At 45.0% G+C, this 18,713-nt stretch overlaps 1 protein-coding gene across 3 annotated transcripts in view; it reads right to left on the bottom strand.

Annotated features, from left to right (window-relative positions):
- Positions 1-18,713, bottom strand: part of NEDD4L (NEDD4 like E3 ubiquitin protein ligase) — a 379,737-nt gene that overhangs the window by 250,715 nt on the left and 110,309 nt on the right. For all 3 annotated transcript variants that reach the window (XM_055559372.1, XM_055559373.1, XM_055559374.1), the window contains exon 2: positions 3,120-3,193. In XM_055559372.1, coding sequence (XP_055415347.1) covers positions 3,120-3,193 — 74 coding nt within the window. The remainder of the gene's footprint in view (positions 1-3,119; positions 3,194-18,713) is intronic.

Here is an 18,713-nt window from a genome sequence, read left to right as displayed (position 1 = left end):
ACGGGCGCACCTAAGAGAGGAAGAGAGGGAAGGAGGGGGGCAGGCAGGTGTGTGCGGAACTCACTGAACTGAGACAGCGAAGGCAGAACCAGATTCAGAGCTTCTGACTCATTTTCTGGAACCCAGTCCGTGAAGCCGCGACATTGCTTCTTTCCACTGAACGTCTTGAGGCATTATCTGTAACTCCTCTCTAATCTGTCCCCAAGAAATGATCCCTTCTCTTCTTGTATAAGTGATAACAATTCAAGGCTCAGCTCTGCTTGGCTCTTATAAGATTTGGAGCTCAATTCCGCTCCAATTTTAACCTCAGATCTTCTGAACAGGCTGAAAACATAATCTGAATCCATTTCAATTTTTTTTTTTATGAAGAGTTTTGGATAAAACAAAACGAAAATGAATTTAAGGAAAAGGGACTGAAATTTTCCAAATCCAGCTCCTTCCTTCCAAACCCTAACATTTGATGCAGAGTCAGTGAGAACGATAGGCATTTTTTTTTTTTTTTTTTTTGACATAAAACACAATCTACTCGTCAGTGTGCAAATGCGGAATGTGAAAAGCCAACCGGCCCAGTTCTGTTCTTTATGCTGGTGCCTGTTAAGTAGTAGAAAAGCAAGATACTGAAAAGTAAGAAGCCTCTGTCTCCAATAAATGTCTCGTTTAGTAAGAGGAAAGTGAAGCGTTAGAGCATTGGTTCAGGCGCGTGGTAAGGGGGCTTCGCAGTCACATGAGGAAGAAGCTGCAGGTGGATGCGTCCCCCCGCCCAGCACCTGGAGCTCAGGCTGGCGGCAGCACCCCAGAGCGCGTCGTTTCCTGGTGAGACGACTCAGAAAGCTAACCCTCCGTCAGTCATCTGGGCACGCTGAAGCATGAGAGATTTTTTAAAAAATATTTCCCCGATATTGAATGTGCATCAATTTTATTTATTTATAGGCGATACTGCAGCATCAGTTTCAGGGCCCCACAATAGAGCAAATATCATCATACACTGAGCCACATAATCTCGGGCTTCCCGTGACGTATCACACAGTTACTTTTAGTCTATTAGATGTGCAATAGTTATAAATAGTCCATATATTAGTTATTTATAGTCTGTTGGATGTGCAATAGCATTTTTTTTTTTAAAAGTGTAAGTACCTTAATTTAAAAATACGTTCTTGCTTAAAAAATAATGTCAACCATCGTCTGACAACACAGTTGCCACAAACTTTCCATTTGTTTAAAAAAAAAAAACAAAAAACAGTACTCTGCTGCTGCTAAGTGGCTTCAGTCGTGTCCGACTCTGTGCGACCCCATAGACTGCAGCCCACTAGGCTCCCCTGTCCCTGGGATTCTCTAGGCAAGAATACTAGAGTGGGTTGCCATTTCCTTCTCCAATGCATGAATGTGAAAAGTAAAAATGAAGTCGCTCAGTCCTGTCCGACTCTGAGCGACCCCCTGCACTGCAGTGCAATAAAGTGAGATATGCCTGGATTTCTTGTTGGTCATTTCGCCAGGTGCAAGTCATTAGTAACTTAGTGATTTCTTTGCTAAATAAAACTCAAAGCAGGCATGGTGCGACTTCCGTGGGGATCCAGTGGCTAAGCTCCATGCTCCCAGTGTGGGCGCCCTGGGTTCGATCCCTGTTCAGGGAACTAGATTCCACATGCCACAATTTAAAGAGTTCTCATGCCGCAACTAAAGGCCCCACACTGCAACTGAAAAAAGATCCTGCATTCCGCAACTAAGACCCAGAGCAGCCTGATAAACAAGTATTGAAAGAAAAAAACCAGGCCTGGTAACAGCACAGCATATAAAAGAGGTCTGACCAACGGCAGTCAGGGGCTTCAGTGGGGTGTGGGAGGACGAGCTGAGCTGGACAGAATGAGCCTCGTCACGCAGCATCTCCAGGGTCAGGCTGAGGCCCTGAGGCCAGAGCATCACCACGGGCCACCATCCTGGGGACACAGACGATGAGCCAGGGTTTTGACGACGTGATTCCAGCAGCCAGCATGGCCCTCGTGGTTCAACCCCATGGGGCACCCAACGTGAGGAGGGTGTCCTGAGAGGGGCCAGCGATCTGTTTCCGCACCACTGCATATGTGGCAGGCCACTGGCAGCCCTTCAGGATTTAAGAATTAACCTTTCCTGTTTCCATTAAACAGGGAAGATAAATTAGATCAACTTCTGCTATAACCTTTAGGCCAAAAGTTCAAAAGGGCTTTCTTCTCTGAAATCTGGTTCAAATTCTAGCTCCCAGCAGCTCTAATCCTTACTCTGCTCCCAGGTCTTACAACTTATGGCAACACACTGTCAAGAGTCAATAGGGCTGACTGAAAAATACAGGAATACCAGGTGCAGCACCCAAATTAAAAAGCTGAAACACCCCAAATGATCAGGCTGCCAGTGCTTCTGTAAATGCCGCTGCTGCTGCTGCTGCTAAGTCGCTTCCATCGTGTCCAACTCTGTGTGACCCCACAAACGCAGCCCACCAGGCTCCCCCGTCCCTGGGATTCTCCAGGCAAGAACACTGGAGTGGGTTGCCATTTCCTTCTCCAATGCATGAAAGTGAAAAGTGAAAGTGAAGTCACTCAGTCATGTCCGACTCTTAGCGACCCCATGGACTGCAGCCCGCCAGGCTCTCTGTCCATGGGATTTTCCAGGTGAGAGTACTGGAGTCGGGTGCCATTGGAATCACCAAATCTCTTAATTCCAAAATTACACATGTCAAAAAATACCCAGTTCTCCCAGGAACAAAATGATCCTTTGTTTCCCTCAGCTAGAGTTGATTTAAAAAAGCACACACACACACACCAACAGGAATATATTAAAATGAACACAAACATATTCTCAAACTTATTTTTCTGCTGCAGAAAAACAGAAACATCTGAATCTAATTTCCTCATTAAACCCATGGGAAGGCCAAGCCAGCCTAGCTGAGACAAGGTCTATACCCCTGCAAGAATGTGGGCCCTGAACCAGTTGCATCTGCATCGCCTACTCAGTCAGAAACTGGTGGAGGCGGGCAGCAATCTCTGCTTTAGGAAGCCACCCCCCTCCCTCCGGGTGATTCCCATGGATGCCTAATTCGAAAAGTTTTTGCTTAAACTCCAGAAACCTACACAACAACAAAGCAGACATACCTGGCTCCGAAGATGTCCTTCTTGGCGAGATCAATTCCAGAAACAACCTTCACTCTGAGAATACGGGACTCTCCCTGTTGGAGAGGGGGAAAAAATAGATTAAAAAACAGACTTTTGATCCATCGTTTTCTTACCCAATACACAAAGTCAATGATTCCTCTTCAGTCTAGTGGTGGGATCTGGAACAAAGCAATGGGTGATCTATCCTTCCTTAGACTAAATTCCAAAGGCAATATTCCTGCTCTGAAATCCTACAACCCTTAGAATATACTGCAAAGATTGAATAAGCAAGTGGATGTCCTACAACCCTCGACATTTAGAGCAACTGAGTTAATTAAGCACAAGTTTAATTCAAACTAGGTCGTGCAGATCAATTATTTCTACCATTGATAGGAAATATTTCCCAGCTGTAGCAGGAACACAGCCGTACGCATGAAACCACTGAGATGATGCCCAAGTGCAACAAGATCCCATAAATTCCATAAATAATTCCTCCTTTGAAGTTAATATACATGTGTGTGAGGGCTGAGAGAGGAATTGCATGGTAAAAATCTCTTCTCAAAATTACAGTTTCAAAATGTCAGTGCTGGCAAGCAAAATAATGTCTCGTGCCAGTAAAAAAAAAAAAAAAAAAAAAAGAAAAGGCATCATCCCAAATGGAAATGACCCCAAACTATCTCAGAAGCCATTCATTCATTCATCTGCCCGCTTATTCATTCATTCCAATGTTTTCTAAGCAGCTCCGAGGCAGTGCGCATGGAGCCTGGACTTGAAAGTGCTGATGGTCCATGAGAGGGATGCACAGGCCCATGCTGCCACGGCAGGAGAAGGTCTAGTCTGTGGCTAAGACATTCGGGACAGACGAGATGGCTTACAGGGAGGGGAAGACAGAAACCCAGGGTGACTCTCAGGTTCTGGTTTCAGTCACTAAGTCTCAACATAAATCGAAATAGAGGATTCAGTTGAATTCCAGGTGCCATATGAAACAACCAGATGGGGAGGGGGGGAAGATGACTAAATAGATACATAGGAGAGACACCTAGTCTTGGCTAGATACTTAGGAGTTTTCAGTGTAGAGTTGACAGGTAGAGCTCAAGATGTGTGAGAAGTTATCCAAGAAGAGTGAGAACAAAAAATAGCTCTGGATGGAGCCCCATGTGCAGAGGGGCAAGAGAGAAGTAATGTGAAATCTGTCTACCCAATGTGTTTAGAGAAGACATAGGTGAGGGAAAGAAACCCTTGAGTGACCTGTAGGTTCTGTCATGTCAAAGGAGATGAAGGCAGGGTGAAATAAAATGGGAAAAGGGTGCTGAACCCTTGTCCACTAGCCGCTCAGATCAAGGACACATACATGCAATTGAACACATGTTTGAGAACCTTTCCTTTCCAGGATTCTGTGCCCCTCCAATCATCACTCCAAACAGAAGGCTGCTCACATGCAAACACAACAAGGGACACAAACGTGTGTGTTCCTTATTCCCTTTCCAGAGGCCTGCATTCAAGTCGGACAGGATTTAATGCTTTCCAGCCTTCATGAAGGGCTTCCCTGGTGGCTCAGAGGCAAAGCGTCTGCCTGTAATGTGGAAGATCTGGGTTTGATCCATGGGTCAGGAAGATCCCCTGGAGGAGGAAATGGCAACCCACTCCAGTATCCTTGCCTGGAAAATTCCATGGACGGAGGAGCCTGGTAGGCTACAGTCCATGGGATGGTAAAGAGTCAGACACGACTGAGCAACATCACTTCACTTCAGCCTTCACGAAAGGATTCAACCAGGTCAGAGATAACTAAAACGGGGCCATATTACCAGACCTACTAAAGCTCCCAGGTCACACAGCCTTCTCTTGGTTCTTGAAGCAGGTGCTGAGCACGCTTCCCTTTCTCTTACACACTCAGGTCACCACCAATCATCAGGGATTCCTTCTTAGCATGTTCTCTAGGCTAAGGCTTTCCATTTCTCACAGCAAGCTGTACCTGTAGCCATCATTTGACAGGTCCTCTGGCCAGCTCAGATGGCAAAGAATCTGCCTGCAGTGCAGAGATCCAGGTTTGATCCTTGGGTTGGGAAGATTTGCTGAAGAAGAGAATGGCTACCCACTCCAGTGTTCTTGGGGCTTCCCTGGTGGCTCAGATGGTAAATAAAGAATCTGCCTGGAATGTGGAATACCTGGGTTCAATCCCTGGGTTTGGAAGATCCCCTAGAGGAGGGCATGGCAACCCACCTCAGTATTTCTGCCTGGAGAATCTCATGGACAGAAGAGCCTGGCAGGCTACAGTCCACGGGGTTACAAAAAGTTGGACACGAGTAAGCAACTTTCTTCACTTTCTGGCCTACTCAGCTCAAGTAATGCCACAGTTTAAGTATTTTTTACACGTGGATCAAACTTTGGCAACACACCTGTGGAGAGTTCCTGGTACACCTGGGAAGAGTTTATGACCCACTTACGAATGCCTATGGGCTTCCCAGGTGGCTCAGTGGTAAAAAATCTGCCTGCCAATACATGAGATGTAGGTTCGATCCCTGGGTCAGGAAGATCCCCTGGAAAAGGAAATGGTAACCCACGACAGTATTCTTACCTGGAAAATCCCGTGGACAGAGGCGCCTAGCGCCCTACAGTCCATGGGGTCACAGAGAGTCAGACATGACCGAGCACTCATGCACACAGAAGTACCCATAGCATAACAGTTGAGAACCACAGGTTAAATTGAAATCCTCGTTTGCCAGGAAAAGAGGTTAAGACTTTACTTGGGGAAATAAGGACCCATTCAGAAGAAGAAATGAGGACAAGGAGATGAACATATTTTTTCTATCACCTTGCCTCCCCATTTCAACTCTGCCATCCTCTACCAATAACAGATCCTGCAAATCAGCAATTCTCCCCAACACCACTCTGCACAGAAGGGATGTCGGCTGGAATCCCCAGAGGATGAATACCATTAAAGGAAAGCACTTCATCTCCAGGCTGGTCCTGGATGCTGGCTGAAGCAGATGTGTGATGTAGCAGCAGGAGGGTAAAAGGACCTGTGAGAAGCGGGGAGGAGGAGGAAGGGTCTGCAAAGCAGTAACTCCTTCCAAAGACCAACTCAGAGCAGCTCACCTAGTTATGCACTTGTGGCTGATGTGGGGGCAACAAAGAAGGGACAGCGTGATGGAAACCAAGATACAGTCAGTCCCAGGCACAGAGGAGAAGACAAAGGTTCTGGTTAGAAGTCCCCTGTTGTATATCCTTTGGAGTTTTGGAAAATCCTGGACTTTCTACCAACTCCACAGGGGGCTCAAGGGAACCCTGACTGGGTTCTAAGGAATAAGATGAGCCCTGCTAACACAGTGCCCTTGGGTTTAACATTGGGTGGATGTTCTTACATTGGACAGACCTGCTCTGCAAAAACATACATTTTAAAAATCAGAGAACATTTATACAAATAAATGAATAAAAATAAGTTTAAATTAAGGGATACTTAGAATTTTTTATGAAAACTGATATATTCATTCAGTAAGCATGAACAACTGTTCTAAGATTTAGGGATACAGCCATGAAGACAGACAGAACCTCTACCCCACCCTGCCCACATTTTAGTGCTGAGAGTGTGCTCAACCACATGGAGAAACAAATCCAGAGGCTCTGAACACATTAAACTTTTGTACACACACTGATTCAGTAAACAAATTCTCACCTAGGAATCAATCCTAAGAAAATAAACACAGATACGTGTACCAAAATCCCAAAAAAACTAGATAAGAGTCATCAAAGCATTTTTGTAAAAGACACAAAAGTAGACATTTAAATATTCATGGCAATTCCATGCAGTGGGCTATAGTACTGTCATTAAAAATGTGTGCACTCTGTCAGGATCTTCATTCATCCCACAAGTTTGTATTAAGCAGCCACAGCGGCGGGACTCGTTACCTCGGGATACAGATGGGAGCAAAATGAAGCTCCCCCTACTTAAAGGAACCCACAGTCTAGCGAACAGAGAGGTGCGGTGCAAGCACATCCAAACAAACAAGCCAGGTGATTTCTGATGGTGGTGACGGCTCGACTACAACAGCACAATTGAAAAAAAAAGCAACCACGTGGAGGGAGGGAGGAGACCCATGCCTGGTAGCTGGAGAGGTGACATCGGAGCTGAAAGCTGTAGAGGACAGCAGGTGCTGGGCTGCAGGGGGCTCGGGCAGAGATGCTGGCAGCTCCCATCACCTCAGAGGACAAGTCCAAGGGGAGAGGCTGCGGGGGCGGGGGCAGCATGGCCGGTGGGGTCCGAGTGCCGCGGGCCAGCCTCGTGGGGGTGGGGGGCATAACTGCAACCATCTTTGAAAAGTTTCAAGCAGGACAGTGACAACATTTGACTTCAGTTTTTAAAAGACCCCTTCAGTTGCTGGGGGACGGTCACTTCAGGGGACCAAGACCAGGAGCAGGGAGACCAATTATAAGGAGATCTGGAAAGAGAGGGTGGGGTTTCGCATACGGTGGAGATGGAGAGGGGACCAGATTTTGCCCACAAAATCATGTTCAAAATAAACTATTTGTTTTTCCTTTCTTTCTTTCTTTTTTTTTTTAAAGAACGTTACAAAACGGTTTATACAACGGAGTTAGAGACCAGCACGTTGCTGAACAGGCTGTTTCCCCTTTCGCCTAGGACTGGCAAGGAGACTACATTTCCCAGCACACCTTGCAGTTGGGTGCAGTCATGCGACTAAGTTCTGGCCAATGAGACGTGGGCAGAAATGCTGGCTGCATCTTCTAGACAAGGTCAGTAAGACCCTCCCACTCACCCACCTCCAATCTTGTCCCCCTTCCCCTGCCCAACAGAAAATTCTGAAGGCCAAGAAGGGGGCGCCTCTCCTGTCTCACTCTGCCCCTTCCACCTTCACCTTACCGACCCTTCCCAGGCAGCGAAGTGCAAACAGACTTGCAGAGCTTACTCTCACTGAAAGCTGCAGGTTGCTTTAGCTTTTAACCTGCCCTCACAATACAGTCGCATTTTAAAATAAATATCAACTGGGGAAACAGTGGAAACAGTGTCAGACTTTATTTTTCTGGGCTCCAAAATCACTACAGATGGTGACTGCAGCCATGAAATTAAAAGACGCTTACTCCTTGGAAGGAAAGTTATGACCAACCTAGATAGCATATTCAAAAGCAGAGACATTACTTTACCAACAAAGGTTCGTCTAGTCAAGGCTATGGTTTTTCCTGTGGTCATGTATGGATGTGAGAGTTGGACTGTGAAGAAGGCTGAGCGCCAAAGAATTGATGCTTTTGAACTGTGGTGTTGGAGAAGACTCTTGAGAGTCTCTTGGACTGCAAGGACATCCAACCAGTCCATTCTGAAGGAGATCAGCCCTGGGATTTCTTTGGAAGGAATGATGCTAAAGCTGAAACTCCAGTACTTTGGCCACCTCATGCGAAGAGTTGACTCATTGGAAAAGACTCTGATGCTGGGAGGGATTGGGGGCAGGAGGAGAAGGGGACGACAGAGGATGAGATGGCTGGATGGCATCACTGACTCGATGGACGTGAGTCTGAGTGAACTCCGGGAGTTGGTGATGGATAGGGAGGCCTGGCGTGCTGCGATTCATGGGGTCGCAAAGAGTCGGACACGACTGAGCAACTGATCTGATCTGATATATTCAGGCACACGCAAAGCCCTAGAAAGGGTGATGATAAGAATGATCATCTCTGGATAATGGATAACTTCTTTTTGCTTATTTGCACTTTTTTCCTTTTGAAACATTAAGTGTTTTTGTTTGGAAACTACATTTATGTAGAAACTTCAGAAAATACTAAAGGGGGAAGAACAGAAAATTTAAAATCACAGGCTTAGGAATACAGGTTTCCATATTTCTGAAATGAAGAAACCTTTTGTCCCAAGAAAACATAGCTACATGTTGTATTTTAGCTAGCTCACAAAGGCACAGAGGTGTCTATTTGGAGGACAAGAAAAGAGTTCTCATGTAATATGGAGTTAATAGCTGGGAGATAAAAGGGGAGAGGGCCTTTATTGAGCACTTCCTATTTACAAGCTGTGGTTGCAGGGAAGTTCACTTCGCCCTGAAGGTTAGGAGCAGGAGAGCAGGAAAGAAAATGCTACTCTTAAAAAAAATAGTTTTTGGATTAAAGATCTAAACGTAAGACCAGAAACTATAAAACTCCTAGAGGAGAACATAGGCAAAACACTCTCTGACATATATCACAGCAGGATCCTCTATGACCCACCTCCCAGAATATTGGAAATAAAAGCAAAAATAAACAAATGGGACCTAATTAAACTTAAAAGCTTCTGCACAACAAAGGAAACTATAAGCAAGGTGAAAAGACAGCCTTCAGAATGGGAGAAAATAATAGCAAATGAAGCAACAAACAACTAATCTCGAAAATATACAAGTAACTCCTACAGCTCAATTCCAGAAAAATAAATGACCCAATCAAAAAATGGGCCAAAGAATTAAATAGACATTTCTCCAAAGAAGACATACAGATGGCTAACAAACACATGAAAAGATGCTCAACATCACTCATTATCAGAGAAATGCAAATCAAAACCACTATGAGGTACCATTTCACGCCAGTCAGAATGGCTGCGATCCTAAAGTCTACAAGCAATAAATGCTGGAGAGGGTGTGGAGAAAAGGGAACCCTCTTACACTGTTGGTAGGAATGCAAACTAGTACAGCCACTATGGAGAACAATGTGGAGATTCCTTAAAAAACTGGAAATAGAACCACCTTATGATCCAGCAATCCCACTGCTGGGCATACACACTGAGGAAACCAGAATTGAAAGAGACACGTGTACCCCAATGTTCATCGCAGCACTGTTTATAATAGCCAGGACATGGAAGCAACCTAGATGCCCATCAGCAGATGAATGGATAAGAAAGCTGTGGTACATATACACAATGGAGTACTACTCAGCCATTAAAAAGAATACATTTGAATCAGTTCTAATGAGGTGGATGAAACTGAAGCCTATTATACAGAGTGAAGTAAGCCAGAAAGAAAAACACCAATACAGTATACTAACGCATATATATGGAATTTAGAAACTTGGTAGCAATAACCCTGTATATGAGACAGCAAAAGAGACACTGATGTATAGAACAGTCTTTTGGACTCTGTGGGAGAGGGAGAGGGTGGGATGATTTGGGAGAATGGCATTGAAATATGTATAATATCATATATGAAACGAGTCGCCAGTCCAGGTTCGATGCACGATACTGGATGCTTGGGGCTGGTGCACTGGGACGACCCAGAGGGATGGTATGGGGAGGGAGGAGGGAGGAGGGTTCAGGATGGGGAGCACATGTATACCTGTGGCAGATTCATTTTGATATGTGGCAAAACCAATACAATATTGTAAAGTTAAATAAAATAAAGTTAAAAAAAATAATAAAAAAAAAGTTTTTTACACACAGGTTTCAGACATTCAGTAAAAACTTCTTATCTTTGCTTCCTCTCAATAACAAGGTTGCACACAGATAAGCAGCCATCACCACTCTGCAAGGAAACACATGACCAGGTATATGACTCATTTATCAGATGCAGTGGGCCCCACGCTGAGCAGCTACACTCTCTGAAGCATTTTATTACTTTCATAAAATCTATGCATGACATTTTAGTCCCTGGTTATGACTCCCCAGAATCAAATATTTAACTAAGGTGGATTATGACAATGAAAATATTATCTGGAGATGGATTGTATGAGGCAGAGAAGAAGTGAGGCCAGATAACCCAGGCTATCCCATGACTTTGAGGGTTCCTCCCATTCTATTAATCAACTGTCCTGCATTGTTATTTGGTAACAAGGATTCTCTGCATTTGACATGTATTTCTCCTTCCTACTTAATTTTCTAATTCTTCATCGAGATATTAAACAAGGCGCTCAAACCATAAAACGGATGGTATTCTGAAGGCTCATTTTGTAAGCCAGTTGTTTACAATTCAGTTCAGTTCAGTCGCTCAGGCGTGTCCAACTCTTTGTGACCCCATGAACCGCAGCACGCCAGGCCTCCCTGTCCATCACCAACTCCCAGAGTTTACCCAAACTTATGTCCATTGAGTCAGTGATGCCATCCAACCATCTCATTCTGTCGCCCCCTTCTCCTCCTGCCTTCAATGTTTCCCAGCATCAGGGTCTTTTCAAATGAGTCAGCTTTTCGCATCAGGTGGCCAAAGTACTGGAGTTTCAGCTTCAGCATCAGTCCTTCCAATGAACACCCAGGACTGATCTCCTTTAGGATGGACTGGTTGGATCTCCTTGCAGTCCAAGGGACTCTCAAGAGTCTTCTCCAACACCACAGTTCAAAAGCATCAATTCTTCAGGGCTCAGCTTTCTTTATAGTCCAACTCTCACATCCGTACATGACTACTGGAAAAACCATACCTTTGACTGGACAGACCTTTGTTGGCAAAGTAATGTCTCTGCTTTTTAATATACTGTCTAAGTTGGTCATGACTTTCCTTCCAAGGAGTAAGCATCTTTTAATTTCATGGCTGCAGTCACCATCTGCAGTGATTTTGGAGCCAAAAAAAATAAAGTCAGCCACTGTTTCCACTGTCTCCCCATCTATTTGCCATGAACGACTCAGTAGCCTGCTCATATAAACTGTGTGTAAATGGTGACCAGATTCCCATGCCCACCCACAAAACCTCTTAAATACATCATCTATCAAAGTGGTTCCTTTGGTAAAAATAAATCTCAAGTCCAACTCAACACAAGACACTAGAGTTGACCTTTTCTCCATGAATCTGCCTTGAGAAGGTGAACTTTAATACTTTATTTCCAATTACATTTTATTCCCAATTCTTAACAATGGCAAATGATTCCCACCCCAAAAAGGTGGTATCTGGGTTTTGAAATAGTGGTCTTACTCCACAGGGATCCACTGTGACCCCACATATCATACACACCAGCTGTCCATGTGGACAAGGAAGTCTGGCGCCAGGGTACCTCTTAATTGTTCTCCCCTAAATTAGTTTATGTCTTTACCTTCCATATTCTACAGTATATTTGTAGTTCTAGTTATTATTAACACTTGCAGTAAACACTCTAGATTAAAAGAGATAATTGATGATTCGTACCTAAATTAATTTATGTCTTTACCTTCCATATTCTACAGTGTATTTATAGTTCTAGTTATTATCTAGTTATTATTAACACTTGCAGTAAACACTCTAGATTAAAAGAGATAACTGATAATTCTGTGCCGCTCAAGTATCTAAGTTATATATACATCAACTAACTTTAGTTGCCTTAAAAAATAAGACAACATGTGGGAAGTGTCCACATAGTACCTGATACCCGGAAGATACCGTTCATCTCTCCATTTCCACCTGGCTCTTGCCCCAACTAGGAGACAAGATCGTGTTCCAGATATTTTTGAAAATCTCCTGCACTGGCCCATCACCCCACATTCTCATCATCGCCAACTCTTGCTATATCCTATCCTCTCTACCTCCTTTCTCCCCTTTCTACCCCAATTCCTGTCCCCTAAACCTGTGCCCCTATTCACTCTCTTGAGGGGTTCCCTGATCTCACAACGCTGTAACTTTTCTCTCTCTCTCCCTGTGCGTTCTCCACTTTGACCTAATGACACACTCAACAACAACGATGTGTTGAGTGATTCATCTTCATTTTGCTAGCAGAAAGGAGGAGCACAAAACTGAGCAAGACAGTCTTCTCTGCTGCTCGGGGCCTAGCAGTCAACTGTGGGGGTTAGACACACACACTGAAATACGCCTAGGATACAGGGCTGACACAGAGGCGAGAGGTGTGTGTGATGAGAACAAAGATGGAGGACGGAAAACAAGAGCAGCTCAACACCAAGACTACACGTCCAGCTCAAGCTCAAGTGATAAAGATGACAGCAAACAGCCCTGGCCCACAAGACTATCCGCGGCAGCCGTTCACCAGTGTCAGCCCGACACATGATACATGAAACAAGCGAAGTCCCAAGGATATCGGTTGTGGAAAAAGCTGCAGAAACATTGGATCCTGCACAATCTAAATTTCTTAACTTCTACTAGATTGCAGCCATTCTTCTACCCAACAAATAGGAAGAAGTGAAAAGGATGGCCCTCCAGAGCAGCATCAATTTGAACACACAAAGTGACTGACTTTCAGAAATTATGTTGTGTGGCTTTAAAATAGGTCCACAAATTCTTGAAATTCCTTGAAGAGGGAGGGCTTCATTTCTCTCCCTGGCAAGGGGTTGGACTTAGCCACGTCTTTGTAATAAGACCATGGGGGAGGTAACAGTGTGTAACTTTGAAGATTGTATCATGAAAAGCACTGTGGCTCACTCTCTCTCTGAGATCATTCATTCGGGGGAAACCACACTCTGCCATGCGGTGAGGACCCTCAAGAAGCCTGAGGAGAGGAGAGGTCCCTGTAGGGAGGAACGGAGGGCTCCTGCCGACAGCCACGTGAATGAACCTTCTTGGAAGGGGGTCCTCCAGCCCCACTTAAGCCCTGTGATGACAGCCTTCCTGGCTGACACCATGACTGCAAGCTCATGACAGATCTTATATGCCAGCAAGGCATGAGTCAGAGGCACCCAGCTAAGCCACTTTTGATCTCTGGATGCACAGAAACTATGAGCTAATAATCCTTATTGTTTTATGATGCTAAATTTGGAGATAATCTGTTACACAGCAATAGAGAATTAACACGCAGGGAGAATCCCACGCAACAATGGGGGTCTAATTAATCTCCTTGCTAAACTGAGATTTTCCAGTAATTGGGACAATGTCTCAATACAAGAGAAAGAAGTAAAGGCTACTGCCATAAGTCATATATCACTGTTGCCTTTTTTTTTTTCTTGTTAGTCATATTTTCAACCAAACCTCATGGCTGCACTGTCTAATATGGCTGCCACTAGCTATAAAAAGCTATTTTAAATGTAATTAAAATCAGTTAGAATCCAGTTTCTTGGCGACACTAGCCACATTTTAAGTGCTCGACAGTCCCACATGCCTAGTGGCTACTGTACTGGACAGCACAGAGAACGTTTCCATAATCACAGAAAGTTCTTCGGGACGGTGCTGCTCTAAGGGCACCAATATAGGGCAAGAAGGGAGCAGCATCTGAATAATGTCCTGTGACAGGGAAGATAGGAAAGAAGGATGGGAGGGAGGAAGGGGCCACTATTCTTACCCTAATTACAACTTAGAACACAGCAGAAGAGTTAAACTACGGGACCCAGCTATCCGGAAATGAGAGAGGCATTATGGTCATCACACATTCCAGGGTCAAGGTCTCTTTTGAAAGATGAAAGACCAGCACGCAAATTACATGCTTATCAATTAAGAGCTATGAAGACTAATAAAGCAAATATTATGGAGTAGAGCATGCTCGTTCTGCATCGAGACATTTAAACAATCGTTATACACGTAGAGGCATAGCACCAATGGTGATTTCATAGCCAGTGTGATCAAGATCTGGGAGTTTTAGCTGATGAGGCCAGACTCATAGCAAGGTTGCAAGTCTTGCAAAATAGTCATAGAAAATGCATTTGGGAGGCAAGAAAAGAGGAAGAACTTCAACAGGGCTTCTCGGTCCCTTTAAGGGAATTATGGACACCCTGGAACACAGAGACAAAAGGCTGGTTGGGACTGAAAACAGTGGGTGGAGTCGGGGTGGCCGACCACCCTAGAGGGAGCCAAACCAGGTCCCAAGGATGCCCTTCAGGCGAAGGAGATGGCAAGACCATGGGAGGAAAGTCTGGAAACAGTTACATTTGGACAGACTGGCTGCAACCATATCACCTGCTCCAGAAAAGCAACGTTGTCGCAGGAGACAAACTGCCCTAGAATGGCATTCGAGCACGCATACGATTTCTGTCACTTCTTGAAGCCAGCTCTGCATGGCTTGATAAATGCAGGTCTGTCTCAGGCTCTCCTTTCCACCCCTCTCAGCAAATGCTGTTTTGACTATCATGCCCTTTGTTTCATTTGGTGACAACACTGGATGTCTGTGGCTTCTGGCATTCCCAGTGGTCACCCCAAGTTCCTTTACGGTCATCACCGTTGCACATCGTTTCACCTGGAAAATCCATCCCTGAAGAAGAGATGAGGGAGCAGATGGCCTCAGGGGTCACTGCTAGGCTGAGGAGTCAGCAGCAGTGGGCGGCAGCCAGGGTCAGGGACAGGCCTAGTGACATGTGCATTTCCATGGGCCTCGTAGCTAGCATGACTCAAATGCACGCCTCAGCAAGAATGCAAACTTGTGGATAGGTTTTTACACTGGCTCTCAGTTAGAAAGGTTAAATCCTCAAATGCCAAGAATCCACAGTAATTCAGTGATGACAGGGGGGAGGTGAGGAAGGTGCCTGTGAACAGCATCCGTGGGATGAAGGTGCTGGTGAGAGTCCCACTTAAAGGATGCAGTCACTCTCCTCCACTAATTAAAAATTCTCTTTTTACCAGAAAGACTTGGTAAAACTCCATGTAAAAGGTCTTCAAAGAATCCAGTTATCAATGGTCTTTCTGTTCCAAACTTAATCATAAGACAGGAAACATTTTTAAATTCCTTCCAGATTGCTAAGAGAAGAATTATCTTGTGGTTCTAGTTCTAAAAATGCTAATAAACAATTGCACTTTGTTGAAAGCCAAAACTCATAGTTCCAAATCTAAAATTATATATATAATATACATATTTGTATTAAAAAAAAAAAAAAAAGAAGGCTGAGTGCCGAAGAATTGATGCTTTTGAACTGTGGTGTTAGAGAAGACTCTTGAGAGTCCTTTGGACTACAGGGAGATCAAACCAGTCAATCCTACAGGAAATCAACCCTGAATATTCACTGGAAGGACTGGTGCTGAAGCTCCAATACTTTGGCTGCCTGATGCGAAGAACCGACTCATTAGAAAAGACCCTGATGCTGGGAAAGACTGAAGGCAAGAGAAGGGGACAACCAAGGATGAGATGGTTGGATGGCATCACAAACTCAATGGAATGAGTTTGAGCAAGCTCCAGGAGATGGTGAAGACAGGGAAACCTGGCGTGCTGCAGTCTATGGGGTCTCAGAGAGTCGGACATGATTGAGCAACTGAACAACATAATACACATATTTTTAAAATAATTCTATACACTTTTTCTGGCTGCACCACATGGCTTGCAAGATCTTAGCTCCCCAATCAGATATTGAACTTGCGACCTCAGCAGTGAGAGCATGAACCCTAACCCGGGGACCACCAGAAAATTCCCTAAAGTTCTCTATTTTTCATGGTAGTCATACCTGACCTCTCAAAATAAAGTCTGGATTTCTGCGTGGTGTGTGTAGCTTGGCCAGGAGGAACTGGCAGAAGGTTTGGATTTTGGGAGGCAGAGACTCCCAAGAATCCCGAAGAAGACAATCCCCAGGTGAACCCCATGGCCCCATATCTGACCCTCACCAAGTACAGTGGGAAGCAGGACTCATGTCGGAGAGCCCAAGAGCTCCCAGCAACTTGACAAGGGCACATAGGAGCAAAGCTGATTTTAAAAAATCCGGTGTTGCCTGTTAGGTTTTATTGTGAAAAAATGGCCTGTTGCGTGGATTTGAAGATACAGGGCTGGTATCTTGACTCTAATTTGCATCTATTCAACTTGCTTTGCTGTTGTTTAGTTGTTAAGTCGTGTTTGACTCTTTGAGACCCAATAGACTGCAGCATGCCAGCTTTCCCTGTCCTTCACTAGATCCAGGAGTTTGCTCAGACTCAAGTCTATTGAGTCGGTGATGCCATCCAACTATCTCATCCCCCATTGCCCCTCTTCTCCTCCTGCCTTCAATCTTTCCCAGCATCAGGGTCTTCTCCATTGAGTCAGCTCTTTGCCTCAGGTGGCCAAAGCAGTGGAGCTTCAGCTTCAGCATCAGTCCTTCCAATGAATAGAGTTGATTTCCTTTAAGATGGACTGGTTTGATATCCTTTCTTCTCCAGCACTACAGTGTGAAAGCATCAGTTCTTGCCTACAATTAGTCAAGTGACCTTGGAGAATAATGAGTGTGACCTCAGAACAAGGGCTTAGTTTGAAGATCCCAACATGGACTGTGCTCTTCTCTGCAACAGGGTGACCCTGCCACTACCTCTGAAGTACTCAAGCTCCAGGACAGGCCTTCAAAGAGCAGCCCAAACAGAAACCCCTTCAGGCTTCTATCTCCTGTGCTCCAGATGGCCCATCCCCACTTCCCTCCCCAGGCTGCCCTGACCACACACAACTCAGAAGGTTTCCCCTCCACGGCGGGCGACCAAATCCCAGCTGTGACTCAAGGAGATAGCACCCGAATCACTGCCACAGGAACTGTGGATGTTCCCAATCTCTCTGGCCACATACTTGCAGATAATGTCTTGGTTTGGTCCCACAAAGACTTTATTCACTACCAGATAAATCCTCACAAGGTAACTATTCCTAATTCCTAGAGAAGTCTGAAAAGTTTAATAAAAATAATTGCCCACTCTTGGGCTACAATTAGAAGCCTTCTTGTGCTAACACTTCCTGACTACATGGAGTCAGCCTGTCTGTGTTGGAAAACAACGAGGAGACCCAGAGTCCGAAACAGAGGAGTGGAGGTGGCAACAAGGAAATCCAGGCTCTACAAACTGGTTCCACCAAGTCCCCATCCGTCATGAGAAACTGAAACTTCTGGTCATTTCAGAAATTACAGAATCAGAGACGGGCAAAGTTCCCAGCGTTGAAAGAAGTTATGAATCACATTATAAATTATACAGACTGGGCTGATGGCAGTTCCTCCCTCCGCCAGCTCCACCAATTTGATGCTATTTTTGCTCAGATCTCCTCCTCAATTGTCTTTAGGTGTCAGCTTAAACATCACATTTTCTGAACATGTCCTTCCAGATCTCCAAGACTCGGTAAGTCACCCCTACAATAAGTTCCCACAGGACCTACATTTCTCCTCTCACCATTTTTGTTGCTGGCTTTTTAAAATTAGCTATAAAGGCCAATGCCAGGAAAGACTGAAGGCAAAAGGAGAATGGGGCAGCAAGGGATGAGATGGTTAGATGGCATCACTGACTCTATGGACATGAATATGAGCAAACTCCAGAAGATAGTGGAGGACAGAGGAGCCTGGCAGGCTATAGTCCATGAGGTCACAAAGAGTCGGATATGGCTGAGCAACTGAACAACATCATGGCCAAGGACAATGCTCTTGCAGAGCAGAGGCTAGACAGATCTTGGGAAGTAACAAGAATGGTCCACAGGCAGCCACCCAAGGCCAGAGAGACACGAGCCACCCTCTCCCCTTGCTCAGGACTGTCCTCCTAGACTCTAGCAAAGAGCTGAGGATCCCCCATGTTTCCGGGGGAATGAATCAGGGATATTTATCCGAAATTCTAGAGTGAATCACCAAATATTTTCTGGACATTTAGAAAAGAACAATCTCCAGTGGAGGTTTGCTAAGAATATAAGATACATGCACACTTATTCCCTTTTCTGAGAAGGCAAAAAGTTCAAGGGCACACTGCATACTGGTGAACATGGACCCTGGCCAGCCTTCAACCAGAATACTCTGTATTCTTCTAGACAAGATGATGACGGGAAGGTGAACTGATGCTAAAGTAAGGGTGGGGCTGAGTTGCATCCTGCTGCTAACTC

Source organism: Bubalus kerabau, chromosome 21 (assembly GCF_029407905.1).
Source record: "Bubalus kerabau isolate K-KA32 ecotype Philippines breed swamp buffalo chromosome 21, PCC_UOA_SB_1v2, whole genome shotgun sequence".
In the NCBI taxonomy this organism is placed as follows: Eukaryota; Metazoa; Chordata; class Mammalia; order Artiodactyla; family Bovidae; genus Bubalus; species Bubalus kerabau.
The sequence above is the reverse complement of the archived record's forward strand: the minus strand, read 5'-3'. Positions and strand labels throughout refer to the sequence as shown.